The 26,460-nt window shown below is 42.1% G+C and overlaps 1 protein-coding gene across 3 annotated transcripts in view; it reads right to left on the reverse strand.

Annotated features, from left to right (window-relative positions):
* Nucleotides 1–26,460, reverse strand: part of ccser1 (coiled-coil serine-rich protein 1) — a 1,276,667-nt gene that overhangs the window by 1,044,777 nt on the left and 205,430 nt on the right. For all 3 annotated transcript variants that reach the window (XM_072583863.1, XM_072583864.1, XM_072583865.1), the window contains exon 3: nt 5,159–5,343. In XM_072583863.1, coding sequence (XP_072439964.1) covers nt 5,159–5,343 — 185 coding nt within the window. The remainder of the gene's footprint in view (nt 1–5,158; nt 5,344–26,460) is intronic.

Consider the following 26,460-nt stretch of genomic DNA (forward strand, 5'->3'; position numbering starts at 1 on the left):
GGCAATTAACAGACTTGCCTTAATTGCTCAGATCATTGAGTATAGGAGTTGGTACGTCAAATTTTGGTTGCACTAGATGTTGGTGAGGCCACTTTTGGAGTACAGTTGGTTCTTCTATAATGTGATAGTTGCGTTTTTGTACAACCCCACGTTATAGAAAAATCACGCCTTAGAAACAGTGCTTAAAGTGTTGGATATGTAATCACATTACAGCCAACACATTTTAAAAGTTCGCAGTTTAGAAACAGCATTCCCAATTCATCAATCACGTTACACTGAATTTGTGTTGACAACACACACATTACAGCAAAACAACCCGTATGATGTACAGTTGTGGGTGCCCTGGTAAAGGAAGGTGTTATTAAATTAGAGAAGGTTCAAAAAAGATTTACGATGATGTTACCTAGAGTGAGGGATTATTTTTTTGAAAAGGAGAGGCTGGATAAGACTAGATTAGGTTCCCTAGTGTGGAAACAGGCCCTTCAACCCAACAAGTCCACACCGACCCTCCGAAGAGTAACCCTCCAGACCCAATTCGCTAACACCTAACACTATGGGCAATTTAGCATGGCCAATTCACCTAACCTGCATATCTTTGGACTGCAGGAGAAAACCGGAGCACCCACAGGAAACCCACACAGACACTGGGAGAATGTGCAAACTCCACACAGACATTCGCCCAAAGCTGGAATCAAACCTGGGACCCTGATGCTGAGGCAGCAGTCTTACCACTGAGCCACCATGCCGCCCCAAGTTGGGACTTTTTTCACTGGAACATTGGAGTTTGAAGGGTGACCTTATAGAGGTTTATAAAATCATGAGGAACATAGGTAAAGTGAATATCAAAGACCTTTTCCCTCAGGTGGGAGCATTCAAAAGTAGGGGCATATTTTTAAAGTGAGTTATGAAAAATGAGGGAACGGAGGGGCAACTTTTGCCACACAGAAGGTTGATCGTATGTGGAATGAACTGCCAGAGGAAGCTGTAGATGCAGGTACAGGTACATGACTAGGAAACGTTTAGAGGGATAAGGGCCAAAGCAGGCAAGTGGGCCTAGTTTAGTATGGGAAACTTGGTCAGCATTATTTCTGATGAAGGGCTTTTGCCCAAAACGTCGATTTCGCTGCTCCTTGGATGCTGCCCGAACTGCTGTGCTCTTCCAGGACCACAAACCAAAATCTGGTTTCCAGCAGCTGCAGTCATTGTTTTTACCCCATGGCCTAGTTGGACCAAAGGATCAGTTTCCATGCTAAATGGCTCTCAGACTCTGACTTGGAGTAAGGCACTTCAGCTCCTTATATATATAATTACAAACACGAGTATTACATCTGTACATAGTTGGTTCTCAAGTATAGCTCTAGTGCAATGTCCAAGACCTCTCTCTTCACATGTTCATTTTAGACTGGTGTCTTCCATCTCACTGATGTTAGTGTCATGTCTATTCCACCATCATGATTCAAATGAATCTTATTATATACAAGAGACAGAAGGGAAAACCATTTTCACACAGGGAGTGGTTAAGATCCAGGATGCATTCCCTGAGAGTGTGGAGGAGAAAACTGAGGCATTGACGAGAAGCTGGATTATTATTTGAAGAGGAAAATGCAGGTTATGGGGAGATGCAGGAAGGTGGCTCGAACCTAAACGGTCACATTAGCATAGACATCACAGGCCAAACAGCCTCCTCTGTAACCACTTTATGACAACAATTCATCAGGATGTCCAATTAGGAAATAATAACAGTATCTCCATATCCTGACCACTAAACCATCATGCATATTGCCTGTTTGATGCATGCCTATATCATGCAAGGTAACGAGAGTTCCATGAGTCAAACAGCCTGGGCTAGTGTGTGTGGAGATTAGACATTCACCTCAGGTTCTGGGGACTGGCTGACACCAGGAAGGCAGACATCTGCTTTCTCCTTCACCTCTTCCTAGGGCCGGAGTAACCTCAAAGCAGTGAAGAGAAGCAGGTAAGAAAAAGCATTCTGAAGATCTGAGAATGGAAAAGTATATTAAGGGGAAGTTCCACGTGCATGTTAGGTAGACTGAAGTGGAGGGATATGTCAGATAAGTGAAGTGTAATAATCCAAGAGGGGACTCATAAATACCAACATAGAAAATTATGTGGAACACATTTAAGTCAATGTAAAAACGATCATACAGTGTGCTGTGGGAGTAACAGCAAATCTCACTAAAGGCACACACTAAGCAGCCTTGCATATGCACCATTATATAAACTCTTCCTAAATAATGGCAAAATGCCCAGTCAACAATGAAGAATCAAAACATTGTGTGAATCTCTTAAGTGGTGTTGGAGTTTAAAATAAATGTGCGTACCAGGAATAGCTTATGAAAGGCCAGCTAATTGACCATGAACAGCCTTTATGTCAATCCGATATTACTTTTCTCTGGGGCCTTCTTTTCCTGGCGATATCTAAGCCATTCTTGTCTACTCACTGGAATGAATAACGGACATCTTCTCAATCAGTGACCTGAATTTCAAGGGATTTGCTGCCTATGGGAATTTTCAGTACTCCAAAGTGGCCATTGCTTTCTCACTGAAACTGGGAAAGTTCAAAGCAAGATAAATGCAAGAGGATAATTGGACATTTCAAGAGCAAAAGTCGGCTCTTCAGCCTATCAAATCTGCTCTGCCATTCAATGAGATCATGGCTGATTGATAATACACAATTCCACTTTCCTGCCTTACCTCCATAATCCTCAATTCCCTTACTGTTTAAAAATCTCACTCAATCTTGAAAATATTTAATGACCCAACCTCGACAGCCCTCTGTGTTGAAAAATTCCAATGATTCACTACCCTGAAGGAAGAAAGTCCTCTACGTCTGTTTTAAATGAGTGACTCCTTACTTGAGATTATGCGTTCTGGATGTAGACTCCCACAAGAAAAAACAACCTCTCTGCATCTTTCCTGTCAAATCCCATAAGAATCTTATATATTTCACTGAGGTCTCCTCCCAACCTCTCCTCATCAAAACAATCCCTTCATACCCAAGATCAGCTTCATGAACCTTCTCTGGTCTGCTTCCAATTTTCTTCACAGTATTTCAGATGTGTTCAGCCTTGATCTTTCTATAACTTTAGCAAGACAACACTTGTATTATACTCTTATTCCCTTTGAAATAAGAGCCAACAATCCATTAGCCTTCCCTAATCTGAAGAAGGGGCACTGAGGAAATGTTAACTCTGCTTTCTCTCCACAGATGCTGCCAGTCCTGCTAGGTTTCTCCAGCAATTTACATTTTTACCTTCCCTATTGCCTGCTGAATTTGGTGTTAACATTTTGAGTATCATTCGTTGACAAGCACCCAAACATCCCTCTGTACTGCAGCTTTCTACAGACTTTCTCCATTTAAATAATATTCAGCTCTTCTATTCTTCCTGCCAGGCCAGGCTTCCTGTACACACTTAAAGCAAAGCATGTCAGGTCAGCTTTCAATACTAAGCATTTTGAATGTTCTAGCGAGCAAACTGCACTCTGATGAACACACAGCATAGTACTGTGGAATAAGATGTACATAATTGTCCATTAGAGACAGGAGCAGTAAGAAGAACATAATATACAGCATGTGAACTTGTTGATGCATCAAACTCACCCCCTTGATAGATTGTGTCCAGAAGAACATAAGAAATAGAAGTCAGATTGTCCAATTTGACCCTTCACATCTTCAAGCCATGTCAGATAACAGTGATCTTCTACCTCAATATTATTTTGCTCTCTTTATATCCAAAATTCAATTTTTGCAGTTTTGAAAATACTGAGCAAAAATAGACTGGGTACTAGTTTCCAAAGATTCACCAGGCATATTTCTCATCTCATTCCCTTATCCCCAGACAATTCCAAACAAGGGAAACATTTTTTCAGCATCCAAACCGTCGAGACCCTTAAAAGGTTTGGACTGGTACTTTCTGTTGACCTACTTCGCTGCTTATATTCCCTGGAGTTTAGTAACCTGGCTTTTCTGAAAGTCTGACCTTCATATTATGGGTCCTGAACTTAACCTAAATTAACTTGTGCACTTGGAACCTGATGGAATGGAATAAGAACAATGAGGGGTTTAAAGCCGAGCAACATTGGGATCAAGTGTGAAACGGGCATTGCACGGGACTCAAATCAGGTTCCTGCCATGAAGCGACAGGTGTATTTCACACTGAAGTTGAAATGATGAAAGATGTGTATGACTGTCAAATAAAATCTACACAGAATTCCCACACACTGACGAATACAAATTGGCTGCAAGAAAATGCACGACTAGCATATCCCCACAGACATAAACAGGTTTAAAACAAGCACATTATACATCTCAAAGATCTGCTGAGCCAGAAACATAACATTTAGCTTCCATTTCCACTCTTTTCATTCTCTTTACTTTCCCTTCAGATGTGCTAAAATGACTGAAGGTCACTGGTTTCTGTGTTTCCTTCCCAAAGCTTAACTCGACTTCGCTGTCTGAGCGGAGTCGTAAATTGTGATAATGCGTTTGCTGTTGAGCCCATGACCTATGTCAAACTTCCCCCTACTGCACACAGAGCAGGTTGTTCACTCTGGGCTATACATGCACTGCTTAAACTCCCAGATCCTTCCTCTGATATTTATTGAGCAGATTCATGTCCTGGCAACCTCAGTGCGGTTTCTGTCCAACGATCAGAGTACCAGACAAAACTGGGACTAGATATTGGTCTTAGGAAGGAATGTAAATAAAGCATTATCACATCCATTGCTAGGCAAGGGGGTCGGTGGCTAAGCCAATATGCAATGCCCATCCCTAATTGTCCAGAGGGCAATTAAGACATTGTTGTGGGTCTGGAGTAACATGTAGGCTAAACCAGGTAAGGATGACAGATTTCCTTCCCTAAAAGGAATTTTTGAGCCAGATGGGTTTTTCCCACCAACAATAGTTTCTTGGAAATCATTAATCTCAGTTCCAGATTCTTTTTAATGAATCCAATTGCCACTATCTGCCATGGTGAGATTTAAATCTGGATCCCCAAAATATCTGAGTTTTTGAACTAATAGTCCAGCAGAAATACCACAAGGCTATTACATCCCATCCTATGAATGTTCAATCATGGATACAGTTCCACTACACTTAACAGAGAATTGGTAATACTGCAGAACTCTCTGCACCTACCATGCTGTTCATCTTAGATGATGAAGAGCCTACTCTTTGTCCCTTTAGGCTGTGCAATTCTTCAACTCGCCCGTCTCTGACTCCATGGCTCAATCGCCGTCCAGACGTGCCCTCAGAGGATGACCTCAGGCGCCTCTCCACCCACTTCTCCTCATGGCGCGGACTGAATGTCCTGTTCACAGTCACTGCAGAAATGAAACCAGACAGAATGGTGGTCATCTTAACAGGCGAGTGTAGCTGTACAGAGCAGGGTTATAAAGTGCCTAGTTACTGATAAGACAAGAGCAAGGCAGGCTACAGACTCCACTGGTCAAGTAGAACTTGGTAATGAGAAGGAATCCTATGGCACATTATCAAACCAAGTTGAGATAATTTATGAATGGCATTGTAAATCCAGCAGAGAACTTGCATTTAAAATTTTGACCCTCCAGTACAAGTTAAGGGGAAGTAATCGCCTCGTGGTATTATTACTAGAAGATTAATCCAGAGACCCCAGGTAATGACCCAGGTTCAAAGCCTACAATGACAGATCGTGGAATCAATAAAAATCTGGAATTAAGAGACTCATGACAATGATTGTTTGGGAAAACCTACCTGGTTCACCAATGTTCTTTTGGAAAGGAAATCTGTCATCCATATCAATTTAGCCTACACAGACTCCAGACTGAAAGCAATAGAGAATCATGGAGTCATGCAATATGGAAGCCTCCAGGTAGTTAAGAATGGGCAATAAATACTGGCCCACACCCCATGACTAAACGAGAAAAAAAAAGCTGAGAATTTACATCAACAGATACAGGCTTGTGGTCTGTTTCTGAAATTCATGTTCTACTTTACAAGGGCCATTTTCAAGATGCGGGCATCACTTGCAAGGCCAGTATTTCTTGGCCATCCCTAATTCTCTTTGACAAAGTGATGGTCAGCTACCTCTTGAAACCTGCAAGTACCGCAATTTGCTGCAATAAACAGGAATGCTCAGGCCACCTCCATTTGTAGATGACCACACTACTGACAATCAGGCAGGGCAGGACCAAACCAGGTAAAGACTGCAGATTTCCCTCCTTTCAGGGCATCAGGGAACCAGATGGGCTTTTACAGCAATCTGTGGCCATTGATGAGATTACCTGTTTATTTGTAACAAGAAAGCACTCTAGTTATATTTAATTGACTGAAGTTAAATTTTATTGAACAATCCAAATACAAGCATCGGAGTCATTTGCATGGGCCTCCATGAGATCTTCAGTCTCATAATACAGCCACTGTGCTGTCATGGATTCATTTTGTGCAAGACACATAGGCTGTAGGACCATAAAATGGAGGAGCAGAATTAGGCCATTCAGCCCATTGACTCTGCTCTGCCATTTGATCATGGATGACATGTTTCTCAATCCCACTTGTTAGGGACCAGATTAAATCTCCTCAAAATGTATTAAGATGATATCCCAACTTTTTATTTTTCAAGGCAAGCATAAGGCATTGTGTTCTGAATGCAGTTTGGTCAAACCTGAAGCAAAACACATTGCATTCTTACACAATAGCTAAGATACAGACAAAATAAGAACTTTTAAAAATTAGCTTAACCATAACTCCATCAAAATACTTAAAATAATTTATATGTTAGTTACCACCAATTAGGTGTTCCAAGATAGTAAAATCCCATAAACACACCCTTGGCAGAGGCAAATTCAGTAAAATAGATGGTCTCACATGCAATGTTTCTCCAGTCCATGAAGAAAGACAATCAAGACAAAACTCAGTGAGAAAGAAGTCAAGTACTTTGCTGTAGCAGGGAGAAATGTATAGGACCTTCCAACCCTCAACAGCTACTCAAAGTTAAACTCAAGTCCTGGTTCTGCAGGAGCTTGAGCCCACCCCTTTATGCTGCAGATATTGTTCTAACTTTAAAACAAAACTTAAACTAATATCTTGCTGGGCTCAGAAAAGGCAGTTCAGCTCCAAGGTTTACAACACTTGCTTTCAAAAGAAATGTGACAGAACAAATCCTCCTTAAAGGCATATCTTGTAACACATTCCCCTGTCTACTCCCTAACCAATCTCTAACCTATCTCTGTCAAAGACACTCGATGCCTTGGTCCCCACAGCCTTCAGTTATGAGTTCTATAGAATCACCACCCTCTGGCTAAAGAAATTCTTCTTCACCTCTTCACTCTGAGGCTGTGTCCCTGGGTCCTAGTTTCTGCTACTCGTGGAAACATCTCTCCCCCACCCCCCTTTCCACTCTCTCCAAGCCTCTCAGCATTCTGTAAGTTTCAATTAGATCTCTCCTCATCCTTCTAAACTCCATCAAGTATGGACCAAGAGTTCTCAACTGCTGCTCAGAGGAAGTCTTTCTAAGACAGGTTGTTGCTTGCCAGTGAAACTATGTATTATCAGTTTTTTTCAGTTTAAAAATGAATGGTTACTCCTTTATTTATGAACAAAAGTTTTTGTTGAAGTGTGTTGCTGAACAGTGTGGAACGCCAAGATAAGAATGAAAGATTTCCCCCTCCCTTAGCTGGTGTTTCCCAGATTACAATTGTTTATGTATGTCACAAATCACTGGGATGTACACACTCCCAATTTATGGAAGGTCTGTGTAATCAGCCTGAGGGAATGCAGATGTAAGTCTTAATGCTACATAACTGAATTTGCAACTCTATAGTAAAGTTCCTCACAATGCACAACTCAATGCAGCTTTTGGGTCCAAGCTGCTACAAGTGCTCAAGCAAAAATCAAAGCTTTTTGTAAATTGATTGAGTTGACTTGACCAGGGAAATTCTTCTAAGTGTCCAAGCTTCCCATCTCCTAACTTGTCTCTCCCTTCGGTTTGTGTGATCAGCAACATCCCAGCTCATCTCATCATCTCACTGTCTCCCTCCTCTGCATTTCCTGTCCTCTCTTAACCACTGCTACTCATATTCACACCCAGTTGGACTCTCCAATCCAGCCATGACAATCACAGATAACATAACCTCCAATAAATTCACATCTCCCTTTTCTTTCCTGACTGAAATTCCTTCTGCATCCTCACGTGGCAAAATACATTCTCCCTCAGATCACTGACAACTTTTCAACAGCCTAACCTTCAACCAACTATTAGCCACAATACATTGCTTATTGAGCTGCTCAATCACATCCTCATTGCTATCTTGGATACCATACTGGGAAGGTGGTGGTGAAGTATGTGGAAAAATAAACCATCAATAGATTTCACAACGGAAATCTAAAACCTTTACCTGGCCATCAGCTCAGGTAATACAGGGATCCAGCAGAGGCAGCAAAACTACAGATATTAATCAGCATGAGCCTGAAAAGATTAGGAGACTAACATACTTCCAATGCACAATTATTCAAATCGTGTGACCAAACTAAGGAGACAACTCTCAATCACTTTGAGATGCTCTGTTCTAACAAAAGCATTCTCAGAGAGCCTGCTGGACGTACAGAATAGCCAAAATGATTTACGAGAAAAGCACTGCACTTCTGCACTTCTTGCCTGACAAACCTGTTGGTATTCTTTGAAGAGGTGACAAGCAGGTTAGACCAGGGAAACCCAGTGGATGTGGTCTATCTAGACTTCCAAAAGGCCTTTGATAAGGTGCCACACGGGAGGCTGCTGAGCAAGGTGAGGGCCCATGGTGTTCGAGGTGAGCTACTGGGATGGATTGAGGATTGGCTGTCTGACAGAAGGCAGAGAGTTGGGATAAAAGATTCTTTTTCAGAATGGCAGCCGGTGACAAGCGGTGTCCCGCAGGGTTCAGTGTTGGGGCCACAGCTGTTCGCATTATATATTCATGATCTGGATGAAGGGACTGGGGGCATTCTAGCGAAGTTTGCCGATGATACGAAGATAGGTGGACATGCAGGTAGTACTGAGGAAGTGGGGAAGCTGCAGAAGGATCTAGACAGTTTGGGAGAGTGGTCCAGGAAATGGCTGATGGAATTCAACGTGAACAAATGCGAGGTCTTGCACTTTGGAAAAAAGAATAAAAGCACAGACTACTTTCTAAATTGTGAGAAAATTCGTAAAGCCAAAGTACAAAGGGACCTGGGAGTGCTAGTCGAGGATTCTCTAAAGATCAACATGCAGGTTGAGTCTGTGATTAAGAAAGCGAATGCGATGTTGTCACTTATCTCAAGAGGGTTGGAATATAAAAACACCATTGTGCTACTGAGACTTTATAAAGCTCTGGTTAGGCCCCATTTGGAGTACTGTGTCCAGTTTTGGTCCCCACACCTCAGGAAGGACATACTGGCACTGGAACTTGTCCAGCGGAGATTCACACGGATGATCCCTGGAATGGTAGGTCTAACATATGAGAAACGGCTGAGGATCTTGGGATTGTATTCATTGGAGTTTAGAAGATTAAGGGGAGACTTAATAGGGACGTACAAGATAATACATGGCTTGGAAAGGGTGGATGCTAGGAAATTGTTTCCGTTAGGTGAGGAGACTAGGACCCGTGGACACAGCCTTAGAATTAGAGGGGGTCATTTCAGAACAGAAATGCGGAGATATTTCTTCAGCCAGAGAGTGGTGGGCCTGAGGAATTCATTGCCGCAGAGTGCAGTGGAGGCCGGGACTCTAAATGTCTTCAAGGCAGAGATTGATAGATTCTTGTTGTCTCGGGGAATTAAGGGCTACGGGGAGAATGCGGGTAAGTGGAGTTGAAGTGCCCAGCAGCCATGATTGAATGGCGGAGTGGAGTCGATGGGCCGAATGGCCTTACTTCCACTCTTATGTCTTATGGTCTTATGGTCTTCTGACCATTAAGCAACATTTACTTCTAAGAGGACACCAGTTTTGTGCCAATTTATGTTCAACACTGGTCATATACTGCAGGCGATTACTAATGGCTACACTTGAAAATTAAAAGCCTTAGCAATTGTTAGCAAAAGCAATATTGGAAGTGAAGTAATTACATTTGTATCTGTGCAGCCAGTTGTGAGAAAGAGGGTGTTATGACCTTGAGACTGGAGAAGTTAGGACTCTTTTCTTTGGAGACTAGGAGCAAACTTGATTTTTTTTAAATTCATTCATGGGACATGGGCCATGGGCATCATCTGTATTTATTGCCCGTGCTAACAACATTGTTCTGGGTCTGAAGTCATATGTGTGGCAAATCAGGTAAGGATGGCAAATTTCCTTCCCTAAAAGGTATCTGTTTTAAAACAACTATTATATAGTTACACGATCATCTTCGGTTCGCCTTTTTTTATTTCAGTTTTTTTTAAATTTAATTAAAATGTCTTCATTCATGGGATGGGACTTGAACACTTCTCCCCAGAATATTAGCCTGGGGTTCTCGATTACTAGACCAGCAACAGTGCCAGAATGCTAACATATTCCTGTAAATTAAAGCATTCAAAATCATGAAGAATCTGAAAAGATTAAATAGGCAGAAACTATTGCCACTTCTGAATGATCAGCAACAAAGGACACAGATTTATATTGGCAAAAGTGACGTGAGCAAGGATTTTTTCAATGCTTTTGGTTAGGATCTGGAATGCACTGCCTGAGATTTTGGTGGATTAGAGTGGTGCTGGAAAAGCACAGCAGTTCAGGCAGCATCCGAGGAGCAGGAAAAATCGACGTTTCGGCAAAAGCCCTTCATCAGGAAAGAGATTTTGGTAGAAACAAATTCATTCAAAAGGGGTTAGCCTGTTATCTTGCAAAGGAACAATGTTGCTGCTTTTGGAAAGAAGCTAGAAAAAAATGGCACTGAGCCATATGAACAGAGAGCCAATGCAGACAAGATAGGCCAAATGTTTTTTTTTCATTTGTCATAATTCTGAGATTCACGTTCACAATGAAGGTTCTTTCAAAAACATTCCAACTGGTGAAGTCGCCAAACTGGAATCACAAACAGAAATATTCGTGGAGGTGCCAGTGAACAGATTTGAGGGATGTCTGAACTGATAGTGTCTTACCTATACAAGGTAATGAGATAGGAACAAAAATAAAGCTGGAGTTTGCTCAACAATTCATGTAGAATCTGCAGAGAAAAACAGAGTTAACATTTCAGGTCAATGACTGAACTGGTTTGACATCAGTGAACCAGATGGGCTTTTACTACAAGTGTTTCATGATCATCATTAGACCTTTGATTCCAGATTATTATTAAAATGCTGCCATCTGCCAGGATAGAGTTCAAACCCAAGTGCCCACTAAGATCTTGTCAGCCGTAAAGTGGTATGTTTTATATTTTTGTACTTTTGCTTGGGGATTAAAATGGGAAAAGAACTATTTTTAAAAACAAGAGTTATTGAAGATTAAGGCACTTCTTTAAAAGCAGGTACCTGACACTCATTGTAAATGCAGTTTACATAGCCATTGTTGCAACCAATGGGGAAAGTCTATTTGTTGATGGGCTGGACCCAGGGAGCTATGTATTAGTGCATCTTGAGCCAGCAACAATGATGTGATTGGCTCTCAGCAGGCTGAATAACATGTAGATGCAAATATTTGAAGCCACAAGCAGCCTGCTCCTGAAGCAAAGGAGCTGTTTGCAGGCAAAATTACCTCAAGCCTGAATGAAGGGCTTTTGCCCGAAACATCGATTTTACTGCTCCTCGGATGCTGCCTGGACTGTTATGCTCTTCCAGCACCACTAATCCTGAAAATAGCCAGTTTATTTCATCTCATCAATTTCTATAAGCTGTGCTTTCGAATCAATACATCAGATACCTTTATGTGTTAAATAGTCATTCTGTATATCCTGTAAAGTACCTGAAGGAAGAAAAATTGAGAAGCAACATTCTCATCAGCAAAGGATAATCTCAGCTGGATCACGAGCTGAATGAGATAACCACCACCTTACTAGCTTCCTCTCTGACTGGTGAAATAACCAGAGACAATAGGTGGTGAAACAGGGAGTGAGGAGTGCCTCATAAGGTGCTGGATGCAGACTGAACAGTAGCTTCCAAGTGGAGATTGGATTAGCTATTGTTGGGCTATGAAGAGTGAGCAATAAATGGATTTGGGTATTTTACACAGCAGCCTGTACAGAACTGGTGAGCTAAATGGTGTTCCCCAATGCTGTACGATTCTAAACTTCTATGGTTTGGCTTCTACTAACTTTAATTCTTTCCAAATCTTATCCATTATAAGACCATAAGAAATAGGAACATAAGGAGGCCATTCGGCCCCTTGTTCCTGCTCTGCCATTAATTAGGATAACGGATCATGGCTGATCCAACATTCCTCACATCCAATTTCCCAACCTTTCTCTATAACCTTTGATCCCAATGCTAATCAAGATCTATCTATTTCAGTCTTAAATATACACAAGGATATCTGCTCCCACAGCTCCCTGTGACAAGGAATTCCAAAGATTCTCAACCCGCAGAGAGCAGAAATTTCTCCTCATCTCAGTCTCAAATTGGTGACCTTTTTTTCTGAGGCAATGTCCTTTGGTCCTAAACTCTCCCACGAGGGACAACATCCTCTCAACATTTACATACTATGCCTCTTAAGAATCCTATACCTTTCAATGAGCTCACCTCTCAATTTTCTCAACTCCAATGAATCGAGTCCCAACCTGTTTAACCTTTGTTCATTTGACAATCCTTCCGACCTAGTAAACTGTATCTGAATTATGCAGCAAAGTACAAGACAGAAGTGGTCCTTATTTCACTGTGGGTCAAAAACATTTCTCTTGTCCCATTTTATTTTCGCAGAAAACAACACTCTGGGAAGTTCACTTCTATGACATGTGGCTGTTAATTGAAACTCTATGTTTATTTACAAGAACAGATAACAGATTGACGTCAAGACAGTGATTGAATCTCACTGCTCAAGCTGTGGCTCAAAAAAAACCTTTCAAATTTAGCTTTACTAATTAGATTACTGCCTTGTAATCCAGAGCCTGTCAAGGATGACTTAAAAAAGAAAGCAAACTGCTACCAAGAAAGTTCAGAGTACAGGTGTCATTGTCCTGCAGGTTTTCTGCTTTAGAAATGGGATTCCATTTGATTTGGGTCTCTTGTTGTTATTAGATCCAAACATCAAACACTCATTTCCCAAAGATTTCAATATACAGTGCAAACAATCAAGTAATTCTGGAATTGAAATCTGGACCATAAGCACAAATATAAATCAAAACAAAAGGTGGAATCCTGTCAGCTCCTGAACAATGTGGGCTATGACATGTTTTGTGGTAAAATCATGCAAGTCGTCCAGCAAGGACCCCCTCTACATCTGGAGCAATTCACTTCACCTTTTATGCATCTGCCAAGCAGTGAGGAGAGTTTCTTGCTAGGGACCAATGCATTAACAATAAAAGGGGCATGATAGCATTGCCACGGATAATCAGTCACCACCTAGAATGGTATTGCAGGCTCAAAGTGCTGAATGGCCCACACCTGCTCCTGTGTTCCTATGAATTGGCTGCTACATTACATACATTTAAAAAAAAGTGAGCACACATCATTACCTGCACAGCACTTGGAGACATCCTTAACACATGAGAAACACTGCATAATTCCAGTTCTTCCTTCAAGAAATATTACAAATAGCACTGCATCTTGCTGAAGCCTGCTATCTCACTTTTGCGATAAATTCTGCGTCTTACAACTGTGTACTCCACAACCACCTGAAGGAGCAGTGCTAAAGCTTCCAATTAAACCTGGGGTTGTGAGATTTTTAACTTTTTACCTGCTTAAAACAACTAGAAAAGTTAGGATCTGGGCTACTTTCTTGAAATGTTTGAGGGGGTCTAGCCTGGTCCATAACAACTTTCAAGAAACTGTGTCCCTCTATGTTGATGCTTCTCAGGGTTCTGCAATTGACTGTGCACTTTCTTCCTGCATTAGATCTTTCAAAATGCATCACCTCGCATTCATCTCAAAAAAACTCAATCTACCATTTCTTCACCCAAGTGCCCATTCAATCTATATCCTGCTGTATCCTCTGGAAAAGCTCCACACTATCTTCCATCTTTGTGTTATTCGCAAACTAACTAGGCCATAGACATTCTGCTCCAATCATTTATATGTATTATAAACAACAGGGGTCCAAGTACAGATTCCTGTGGAAAATCATTGGTCACAGATTTTCAGTCAGAAAAACATCCTTGTACCACTACTCTTTGACAAAACAAGTTCTGTATCCATCTTACCAGCTCACAGCAGATCACATATGACTTCACCTTTTGTATCAGCCTGCCACAAGGGACCTTGTCAAAGGTCTTATTAAAGTTCATACAGACAACATCTACTGCCCTGCCTTCATCAGTCATCTTGGTACTTACTCAAAAACTCAATCAAGTCTGAGAGACATGATATTCCCTGCACAAATCCACGCTGCCTATTGCTGTTAAGTCCATATTTCTTTCCAAATGTGAGTAAATCATTTCCCTAAGAATCTTCTCCAAGACTCGGAGCGGCATGGTGACTGAGCGGTTAGCACCGCTGCCTCACAGCGCCAGGGACCTGGGTTCGATTCCACCCTTGGCCAACTGTCTATGTGGAGTTTGCACCTTCTCCCCATGTCTGCGTGGCTTCCTCCGAGTGCTCCGGGTTCCTCCTACAGTCCAAACATGAGCAGGTTAGGTGGATTGGCCATGCTAAATTGACCACAGTGGCCAGTGATGTGCAGGTTAGGTGGACTAGCTATGGGAAATACAGGGTTACATGAATGGAGTGGATCTGGATTGGGTGCTCTTTGGAGGGTTGGTGTGGACTTGATGGGCCAAATGGCCTGCTTCCACACTATGGATTCTATGATTCAATTTCTCTACCATACAAGGATCGGTGCTGGGTCCACTGCTTTTCATCATTGATAGAAGTTATGTGGATGTGAGCATAAGAGGAATAGTTTGTAAGTTTGCAGATGACACCAAAATTGGAGATGTAGTGGACAGCGAAGAAGGTTACCACAGAGTACAATGGGATCTTGATCAGATATGACTTAGTGGGTGGCACGGTGGCACAGTGGTTAGCACTGCTGCCTCACAGTGCCAGAGACCCGGGTTCAGGCGACTGACTGTGTGGAGTTTGCACATTCTCCCAGTGTCTGCGTGGGTTTCCTCCGGGTGCTCCGGTTTCCTCCCACAGTCCAAAGATGTGCAGGTCAGGTGAATTGGCCATGCTAAATTGCCCGTAGTGTTAGGTAAGGGGTAAATGTAGGGGTATGGGTGGGTTGCGCTTCGGCGGGGTGGTGTGGACTTGTTGGGCCGAAGGGCCTGTTTCCACACTGTAAGTAATCTAATCTAATCTAAATTTCCAGGTGAGCCAATGGGCTGGGTAATGGCAGATGAAGTTTAATTTAGATAAATGTGAGGTGCTGCATTTCGGAAAAGCAAATCAGAGGAGGACTTATACATTTAATGGTAAGGTTCAGGGGAGTGTTGCTGAACAAAGAAACTTTGAAGTGCAGGTTCATAGTTTCTTGAAAGTGGAATCACAGGTAGATAGGATAGCGAAGGAGGCGTTTGGTGTACTTTTGTTTATTGGTCAGAGTATTTAATATAGAGTCACAGAGTTGTACAGCATGGAAATAGACCCTTCGGTCCAACCCGTCCATGCCGACCAGATATCCCAAACCAATCTAGTCCCACCTGCCAGCACCCGGCCCATATCCCTCCAAACCCTTCCTATTCATATACCCATCCAAATGCCTCTCAACTGTTGCAATTGTACCAGCCTCCACCACATCCTCTGGCAGCTCATTCCATACACGTACCACCCTCTGCATGAAAAAGTTGCCCCTTAGGTCTCTTTTATATCTTTCCCCTCTCACACTAAACCTATGCCCTCTAGTTCTGGACTCTCCGACCCCAGGGAAAAGACTTTGTCTATTTATCCTATCCATGCCCTTCATAATTTTGTAAACCTCTATAAAGGTCACCCTCAGCCTCTGACGCTCCAGGGAAAACAGCCCCAGCCTGTTAAGCCTCTCCCTGTAGCTCAAATCCTCCAACCCTGGCAACGTCCTTGAAAACCTTTTCTGAACCCTTTCAAGTTTCACAATATCTTTCCGATAGGAAGGAGACCAGAATTGCTCACAATATTCCAACAGTGGCCCAACCAATGTCCTGTACAGCCGCAACATGACCTCCCAACTCCTGTACTCAATACTCTGACAAATAAAGGAAAGCATACCAAACGCCTTCTTCACTATCCTATCTACCTGCGACTCCACTTTCAAGGAGCTATGAACCTGCACTCCAAGGTCTCCCATGGGGAACCTTGTTGAACACCTTACTGAAGTCCATATAGATCATATCTACTGCTCTGCCCTCATCAATCTTCTTTGTTACTTCTTCAAAAAACTCAATCAAGTTTGTGAGACATGATTTCCCACACACAAAGCCATGTTGACTATCCCGAATCAGTCCTTGCCTTTCCAAGTACAACTTACCCACCACCGAGGTCAGGCTCACTGGTCTATAGTTCCCTGGCTTGTCTTTACCGCCCTTCTTAAACAGTGGCACGTTTGTCAACCTCCAGTCTTCCGGCACCTCACCTGTGACTATCGATGATACAAATATCTCAGCAAGAGGCCCAGCAATCACTTCTCCAGCTTCCCACAGAGTTCTCAGGTACACCTGATCAGGTTCTGGGGATTTATCCACCTTTATCCATTTCAAGACATCCAGCACTTCCTCCTTTGTAATCTGGACATTTTGCAAGATGTCACCATCTACTTCCCTGTAGTCTATATCTTCCATATCCTTTTCCACAGTAAATACTGATGCAAAATATTCATTTAGTATCTCCCCAATTTTCTGTGGCTCCACACATGGCCGCCTTGCTGATCTTTGAGGGGCTCTATTCTCTCCCTAGTTACCCTTTTGTCCTTAATGTATTTGTAAAACCCCTTGGGATTCTCCTTAATTCTATTTGCCAAAGCTATCTCATGTCTCCGTTTTGCCCTCCTGATTTCCCTCTTAAGTATACTCCTACTTTCAAAGTTTGTGGGAAGATTTGGAGCTCGGATGCTCATTGTTGTGGTTCTGTTCGCCGAACATAACAGCACACAAACCAACAGCCACACTCAGACAACAACTCACCAGAACAAAGGACCCAATACCCAGCATGAGCAAAACCAATGTAGTGTACAAAATCCCATACAAGGGCTGCACAAAACACGACATAGGACAATCAGGAAGACAGCTAACGATCCGCATCCATGAACACCAACTAGCCACGGAACGACCAGCTATCCTTAGTAGCCACACACACACAGATGACAAGCAACATGAATTCGACTGGGACAACACTACTATTATAGGACAAGCCAAACAGAGATCAGCCAGGGAATTCCGAGAGGCGTGGCACTCATCCACAGATTCAATCAATAAGCACATCGATCTGGACCCAATATACCGGCCACTGCAATGGACAGCTGGAACTGACAACCGGAAGCGGCAGATTCAAACCACTACAAATGCCGGAGGAAAGATCACAGAAGCGCTTCACAGGAGGCTCCCAAGCACGGAGGATGTCACCTAGACAGGGGACGAAACGTCTGCAACACAAATTCCCAGCTCAGCAAACAGAACCACAACATACTCCTACTTTCTTTATTCTCTAAGGATTCACTCGATCTATCCTATCTGTACCTGACATATGATTCCTTCTTTTTCTTAACCAAACCCTCAATTTCTTTAGTCATCTAGCATTCCCTATACCTACCAGCCTTCCCTTTCACCCTGACAGGAGTATACTTTCTCTGGATTCTTATTATCTCATTTCTGAAGGCTTCCCATTTTCCAGTCATCCCTTTACCTGCGAACATCTGCCTCCAATCAGCTTTTGAAAGTTCTTGCCTAATACCGTCAAAATTGGCCTTTCTCCAATTTAGAACTTCAACTTTTAGATCTGGTCTATCCTTTTCCATCATTATTTTAATAATAATAGAATTATGGTCGCTGGCCCCAAAGTGCTCCGCCACTGATACCTCAGTCACCTGCCCTGCCTTATTTCCCAAGAGTCGGTCAAGTTTTTGCATCTTCTCTAGTAGGTACATCCATATACTGAATCAGAAAATTGTCTTGTACACACTTAACAAATTCCTCTCCATCTAAACCTTTAACACTATGGCCGTCCCAGTTGAAGTTTGGAAAGTTAAAATCCCCTACCATAACTACCCAATTTTTCTTACAAATAGCTGAGATCTCGTGACAAGTTTGTTTCTCAATTTCCCTCTGACTATTGGGGGGTCTATAATACAATCCCAATAAGGTGATCATCCCTTTCTTATTTCTCAGTTCCACCCAAATAACTTCCCTGGATGTATTTCCAGGAATATCTTCCCTCAGCAATGCTATCCCTTAACAAAAATGCCACTCCCCCTCCTCTTTCTATCCTTTCTGTAGCATATGTACCCTGGAACATTCAGCTGCCAGCCCTACCCATTCCTGAGCCATGTTTCCACAATTGCTATGATATCCTAGTCCCATGTTCCTACCCATGCCCTGAGTTCATCTGCCTTCCCTGTTACGCCCCTTGCATTGAAATAAATGCAGCTTAATTTACTAGTTCTACCTTGTCTCTGCCTGCCCTGACTGTTTGACTCACTTCTGTTCTCAGCTGTACCCGTCTCAGATCAATCTCTTTCCTCACTATCTCCCTGGATCCCACCGCCACCCCCCTCCCCCCCGACCTTACTAGTTTAAATCCTCCCAAGCAGTTTAGCAAATTTCCCTGCCAGTATATTAGTCCCCTTCCAATTTCGGTGCAATCCGTCTTTCTTGTACAGAGATCCCAATGTTCGAAAAATGTGAATCCTTCTCCCATACACCAGCTCCTCAGTCATGCATTCATCTGCTCTATCCTCCTATTTCTGCCCTCACTAGCTCATAGCACTGGGAGTAATCCAGATATTGCTACCCTTGAGGACCTCCTTTTTAAATTTCTACCTAACTTTCTGTAATCTCCCTTCAGAGTCTCAACCTTTTCCCTTCCAATATCATTGGTTCCAATGTGGACAATGACCTCCTGCTGGCCCCTCTCCCCCATGAGAACATTCTGCACCCTCGCTGAGACATCCTTGATCCTGGCACCAGGGAAACAACACACCATTCTGCTTTTTCTCTGCTGGCCACAGAAACGTCTGTCTGTACCTCTGACTACAGAATTCCCCAATACAATTGATCTCTTGGAAGCCGACGTACCCCTCGTTGCATTAGAGCCAGTGTCAATACCAGAAACTTGGCTGTTAGTGCTGCGTTTCCCTGAGAATCCATCACCCCTTACATTTTCCAAAACAGCATACCTGTTTGAAATGGGTATATCCACAAAAGACTCCTGCTCTAGCTGCCTACCTCTCTTACTCTTCCTGGAGTTAACCCATCTATGTGACTGTATCGGAGACTTTCCCCCCTTTTTATAACTGCCATCCATCACATACAGTTGCCGTTGCAAATTCCTCATCGTTTCTATCTGTCTCTCCAACCGATCCACTCGATCTGATAAGATTCGCATCCAACAGCATTTATGGCAGATATAATCCGCAGTAACCCTTAAACTCTCTTTAAACTCCCACATCTGACAAGAAGTACATATCACTGTAAAGGCCATATTTGCTCCTTCACAATCTACAGACACAGAAAATAACACTGTCTTATTCCTCTACAAACACTGTCCCAGGTTAAATTAATAGCTATGGCTTATATTTTAAGTTTAATCAAGAGAGGTATCTCCAAAAACATATAATCAAGAAAGAATCCACTGTACCCACTACTGCAGCCTTTCTCTTGGACAGACATAAAACAACAATTAACTTATCTGATTCTGTGCTGTGAACTTCACTCAACACTTCCTCCAAGATTAGTCGTGAATTTCACTGTTTGTTAATTTTCCTAGATGCACTCCGATGTCCAGTGATGTACAAATTCAAACAGCAAAGGCAGTAACTGTGCAGGTTTTCTCTCTCTTTCTCCTGCACTGTTCTCACCATGTGCTTCCTTTGTCTGCTCTTCTCCCTTTTAAACTGCTGTTGTTTTGACTTTTTTCCCCCAAAGTTCCAACAATGCAACAGCATATAAAACAGTAATTGCTGCTCCTAGAATTCAAGGAAATCACCTCCAACACCTAAAATACCTCAAAAAAAAAAGAAGCAGCTCTTACAACCAGAAATTTTTCCCATCCTCCACCTCGGATTACCAGGGGTTGGGAGGTCATGTTGTGGCTGTACAGGACATCGGTTAGGCCACTTTTGGAATATTGTGTTGAATTCTGGCCTCCCTCCTATCAGAAGGATGTTGTGAAACTTGAAAGGGTTCAGAAAAGATTTACAAGGATGTTGCCAGGATTGGAGGATTTCAGCTACATGGAGAGGCTGAATAGACTGGGGTTTTTTTCCCCTGGAGCATCACAAGTTGAGGGGTGACTTCATAGAGATTTATAAAATCAAGAGGGGCATGGATAGGGTAAATAATCAAGGTCTTTTTCCTGTGTTGGAGTGAGTCCAGAACTAGAGGGCACAGGTTTAGGGTGAGAGTGGAAAGATTTGAAACAGACCTAAAGGGAAACTTTTTCACACAGAGGGTGGTGCATGTTTGGAATGAGCTGCCAGAAGAAGTGGTGGAGGCTGGTACAATTACAATTTTTGAAAGGCATCTGGATGGGTATATCAGGGGAAGGATTTAGAGGGATATGGGCCTAGTGCTGGCAAAAGGGACTAGCTTAGGTTAGGATATCTGGTCTGCATGGACAAGTTGGTCCAAAGGGTCTGTTTCCGCGCTGTACATCTCTATGACTCCATGACTTAAAGCTCACTAGTCAGTAATTTCCCACAATATCCCAGTTGCCTTTCTTAAACAAAGAAACAATGTTATCTGTTCTCCTGTCCTCTGAGACCTCCCCTGAGACTCAAGAGAATACAAAGATTTCATGTAAGGACCCAACAATTCCCTTATATGCCTCCCTCAGCGTTCTGAGATAGATCCCATCAGGTCCTGGGGTCTTTCATCAAACCACCCAATACCACCACCTTCTTTAATACTGACATGCACTTGTGAAATAACTGTACCAAGGCCAGTATCTCATCAGCAAGTCATCTTTTGTTTTCATATGCACAGTACATGGGCTCTGACCAGCCAGCTCAAAGCCAGTCCCCAGACTGAGTGGACCTTCTGAATCTTCGGTTTATATCAGTCAGCCAGGGCTCCCTGATTGGGGTTGGTAACCTGGGCCAATCAACGATCTCATAGTCAATGAGGACACACTGAAGAGATCGTTTAATAGCTTCAAAGAAAGTCTATTTTTAAAAAAACTGTTATCCTATGTTTATTTACAACTGACTTCAATGCAAGGCTGTCAACTCAATCAATCACTCTGTTTACTCTGTCATGTGAGCTCGACTCCAGAACCTCTTTCACCTGTGTCCAGCGTAAGTTGACTTTCACTCTCATTCTTACATCTTTTTGCTCAAAGTTAAAATTCATTGTGGAGAGGAGTAAGTTTAATGTATTCAAAACCCATTCACTTGGGCATAGTTTAAATCTGTTCAAAAAGAAAGTAAGACGAGGATCTGTTCAGTGTCACTCGCTTTAATGTGGCCCGTGACTTTAACATGTTTTCCTGCCCACAATACTCTCAAATGCTTTTTTCAATAAACTTGTATACAAATATTTTGAATATAGATTTACATTGTACATATAAATAAAATGACAAATAAGAAACATTCACTATATAGTTCAAATGGTACAAGTTGTATATTTAATCTTTTTGAGTAGTCACATGCATGGATCAGAGAATCTAAAATGGATTATAAAGCTGCTAAAAACATACTGATGATGCCAGCAGAACTGACTGATGCACATGAAGCTGATTTTTATTTTGAAATTCTAACCTCACCTCTCTTCACGTGCCCATCTTGTCCTCCCCAAATCCGGGTTTAATTTCCACTGTCACGAATGGACTGTGACTCCTTATCTTCCAAAGCAGAAATGAATTACTTCCAAATTCCAAATCTCAGCCACACAAATAGCTTCCGTGAATGATTAGCCCCTCTAATCAGAAAATGACGACATAAAATTTGCACGCTGCCTCCCTCTCTGTATCCTACAGCATCTGGCAAGAATTCCAATTAACTGCTTAACAGCAACACTCCTTCAGCACGATCCATGCACAACCATATGTATGCTGGTGTGTAAAAGAATTGACAGAAGGGTGGAGGTTGCTGTATCCTTACTGTTATTGACATGGTGAAGACATAAGATATAGGAATTAAAGTTTGAGAACTGAAGCTATCCCAAATCTATTACTACTTGGAAAATGCTCAAATAATTATAGAGTATGGTATTTTCACACAAATGTCATTCTGACAATTGGATCCTACTTCAGAAATAGAGACATGTACAAGATCATGTCAAAATCTCCTCTTTCCCTTACCACATCACCACCTCCACCCTCATCACAGTACCACATCTATCATATGTATAATGTCTTCTCTCTAAAGTCAGTTAAATGGAAAAATGTGAGTTAAAAACAATAAGAAATTGTTTCTAAATGAATACTGATTCTTAATTTTTTGATGGCCATGAGTTATTGTAAATTAAGGCAGCAATGAGTAGAATTTCTGACTTCTATCCATAAATAGAATCAAGCCAAATGAGTTACATAGCAGGATTGTGATATATGTAAAGTGTATTTTCTCCCATTCTCTTTTCTCTCTCTTGTTTTCCTCCCAAGTCAAATTTTCAAAATCCTGTGAGTGAAGCATTATAGTTGGGGCAGTAACATTACAATTGACTATAAATCTTGGAGGGAGTTAATCGTATATTCTCTTCTATTTACTTGTTCTAAAATTTCCAAATTGTAGAGTCACAGAATGATGCAGCACAGGAGCATATTCTGCCTTGAACGTTCCTTGAAAGAGCTATTAAATTAGAGTTACTTCTTTGCTCCCTCAGAGTCATACAGCACAGAATCATTTCAAGTAATTAACCAATTCCCTTTTGCAAGTCACTATAAAATTTCTCATGCTTTCAGACAGTGCATTCCAGATTATAATTTCTGTGTTAAAACTTCTGTCACTGGAGTAGTTTCTCCCTATCTATTCAATCAAAATTTTCCATCATTTTAAACACATCTATTAAAATCTTTGTTTCAAGTTCTGCACTCTGAAATCTCAGCTTCAACAATCTCTCCATGCAATGAAGCCCCGGTATTATTCTAGGGAATTTTCTTCTTTTAACATAGTAAGTTTTTTGTTAATTCATGGAATGTGGGCACCACTAACTAAAATTAGCATTTATTATCCATCCCAAATTAATAATCAACCACAGTCCTATGGGTTAGGTGAGGAGGACAGCAGATATTCTTCCCCTGAAGGGCATGAGTGAGCTGGATGGGTTTTCCCCCTTAATAATCAACAATGGTTACACCGTCATCATTAGACTGACTTTTTAATTCCAGACTTGAATTCAGATTTCACTATCTACTATGGTGGGATTCAAGCCCATATTGCCAGAATAGGAGCCCAGGTTTCTGGATTACTGTCCAATGACATTGCAAGTACACCATCACCTCCCCACATGCTTTTCAAAGTATTGCGCCAGGACTAAATTTTGAGTTACTTGAGAATTTGTGAGCCAAGGGTGGCGTAATATGTGCCATTCTGGTCATTTTACATCTGAAGAGGCGCTGGCTAGGCTTCAGTTACATGAAAGGTTCCTGATGAAGGGCTTTTGCCTGAAACATTGATTTTCCTGCTCCTCAGATGCTGTCTGACCTGCTGTGCTTTTCCAGCACCACTCTAATCTAAACTTCACTTACTTTCGGTACAGCAGAGATGGATGAGGAGAGACCTGATTGAAGTGTATAAAATCAAAAGGGACATGCACAGGGTAGATAGGAATTAACAGTTTCCCTCAACTGAAGAGTCAATGGGTGTGGGGTGGGGGTGGGGGGGGGGAGCAAATAAATTTTATATGAAAATCAGGAAATTTAGAGGGGATTTGATTTCACCAGAGGGTGATGAGAATCTGGAATGCACTGACTGGAAGGGTAGCAGAGGCAGGAATTCTCACAAACTTTTAAAAGTATGCAGATGAGCACTTCAAATGTCATAACATTCAAGATGACAGGCTAAGTGCAGGAAAGTGGGATTAATGTAGATAGAGTGGCAAAGACTCAAAGGGCCAAAGGGTCTCTGTTGTGCTGCAGGACTTTATGGAGTTAGTCACTGTTGCTTTAAATCCAGTCAATTCATCGTGCATCATTCAATGTATTTCATCATTTTAAACTTTTAATAAACAGCCTAATTGGGCTCCCAGTTGTAAAATAGATCAAGCAAACGAAATGGTGCTATTTATAAATTATTCACAAAAAGCTGTCAGCCCTCAAAAGCTGTGATCTTAGCATTTTGTCAACTGCTATGAGGTGGACAATTATGTTGAACGTATAAATAAGTTGTATAAATGCAGCAGATCTGCTGATTTGAAGTCTTTCACACTTGGTTGGTTCTTCCAACTCAGTGATGTCAAAGTTGCCCAACCATTAACTAAGAGAACATATGGGTGATCTCTTCACCTCCAATAGCTGCAAAGGTTATTAGCAGACTTCGTGTTTGCTTAATCTGTGTTTTGTGGGGCATTGACAGATAGATCAGTTCTCCTTTGTAAGCAAGTGGTACCTTTTAGAGCTCCCTCCTTCCAAATAGAAGATATGAACATTAAAATAATAGCTTGTTTATAAGTACAGTGCAAGACTCACTCATACAGGACCTTGCATCTATTCTTCAACTATTGCAGGATAAATATTAATATTTGCTTGCATCTCAAGATAATTACAGCAACAGTTCAAAAACAGTGAACTTCAACTTATTAATTCTGCCCGAATGTTGTCACATTTTCAACTTGCCATCCTCTCCAAATTATCTTCACAAGTGCACTCTCACGAGTCCGAGCTTATTAAAAAGTGAGATCTGTCCCTTACTACCTTTAATTCCCAGCTAAACTCCTGCAGTGTGCAATTAACAGATAATTTCCCATTTGACACCACAGAGTCAGCAACGGCAACAAAGATCATTTGGCCCATCGTACCTCCACCTGTTCTACAAACAGCTATTTGATTTTTGAATAATTATTCATGCAATGAGAATCTCACTGGCCAAGTTTTTGTTGGCCTTCATTGGGTGGTGGGGCCCTGTCTTCTTGAACTGTTGCAGTCCATGGTGTGGTTGGGACAACCACTGAGAATTTAGGGAGGAAATTCCAAGATTTTGCCCCAATAACAGTAAAGGGATAGTAGATGCCATTTGGACAAAGGAACAATTCATAAAAACTAAATCGATGGGATGTGGGCTCTGCTGGCTGGGCCAGCATTTATTGACGAGCCCTAATTGCCTGAAAGTGAGCTGCCTTTTTGAACAGTTGCAATGCCTCTGATGTAGAGACTTTCAAAACTGTTTAGGGAGTTCAGGACTTTGACCCATGATACTTCAGGAACAGTGACATATTTCCAAATTAGGACAATGAGTGGCTTGGAGGGGAACTTGTGGGGTGGTGTTCCCATGCATCTGTTGTCCTCGTCCTTCTAGGTGGCAGTGTTTGTGGGTTTTGAAGGTGCTATCTAAGACATCTTGGTGAATTTCTGCAGTGCATGTTGTAGACAGTACACACTGCTGCTGCTGAGCATCAGTGATGGAGGAAGACGAAGTGGATGTGGTATCAATCAAGTCAGAGTCAGAGTCAGAGTCATAGAGATATACAGCATGGAAATGGACCCTTCGGACCAACCAGATATCCATGCGACCAGATATCCCAACCCAATCTAGTCCCACCTGCCAGCATTCAGACCATATCCCTCCAAACTCTTCCTATTCGTATACCCATCCTCGTAAATGTTGCAATTGTCCCAGCTTCTACCACTTGCTGTGGCAGCACATTCCATACATGTACCACCCTCTGCGTGAAAAGGTTACCCCTCAGATCCCTTTTACATCTTTCCTTTCTCACCCTAAACCTATGCCCTCTAGTTCTGGACTCCTCCACCCCAGGGAAAAGACTTTGTCTATTTATCCTATCCATGCCCCTCAATTTTGTAAACCTCTGTAAGGTCACCCCTCAGCCTCCAACGCTCCAGGAAAAACAGCCCTCGCCTATTCAACCTCTCCCTATAGCTCGAATCCTCCAACCCTGGCAACATCCTTGTAAATCTTTTCTGAACCCTTTCAAGTTTCACACATCCTTCTAATAGGAAGGAGACCAGAATTGCAGGCAATATTTCAACAGTGGCCTAACCAATGTCCTGTGCAGCCACAACATGACCTCCCAACTCCGGTACTCAGATCAATAAAGGAAAGCATACCAAACGTCTTCTTCACTATCCTATCTACCTGAGAGTTC

The sequence above is a fragment of the Chiloscyllium punctatum genome, chromosome 14 (assembly GCF_047496795.1).
Source record: "Chiloscyllium punctatum isolate Juve2018m chromosome 14, sChiPun1.3, whole genome shotgun sequence".
Lineage (NCBI taxonomy): Eukaryota > Metazoa > Chordata > Chondrichthyes > Orectolobiformes > Hemiscylliidae > Chiloscyllium > Chiloscyllium punctatum.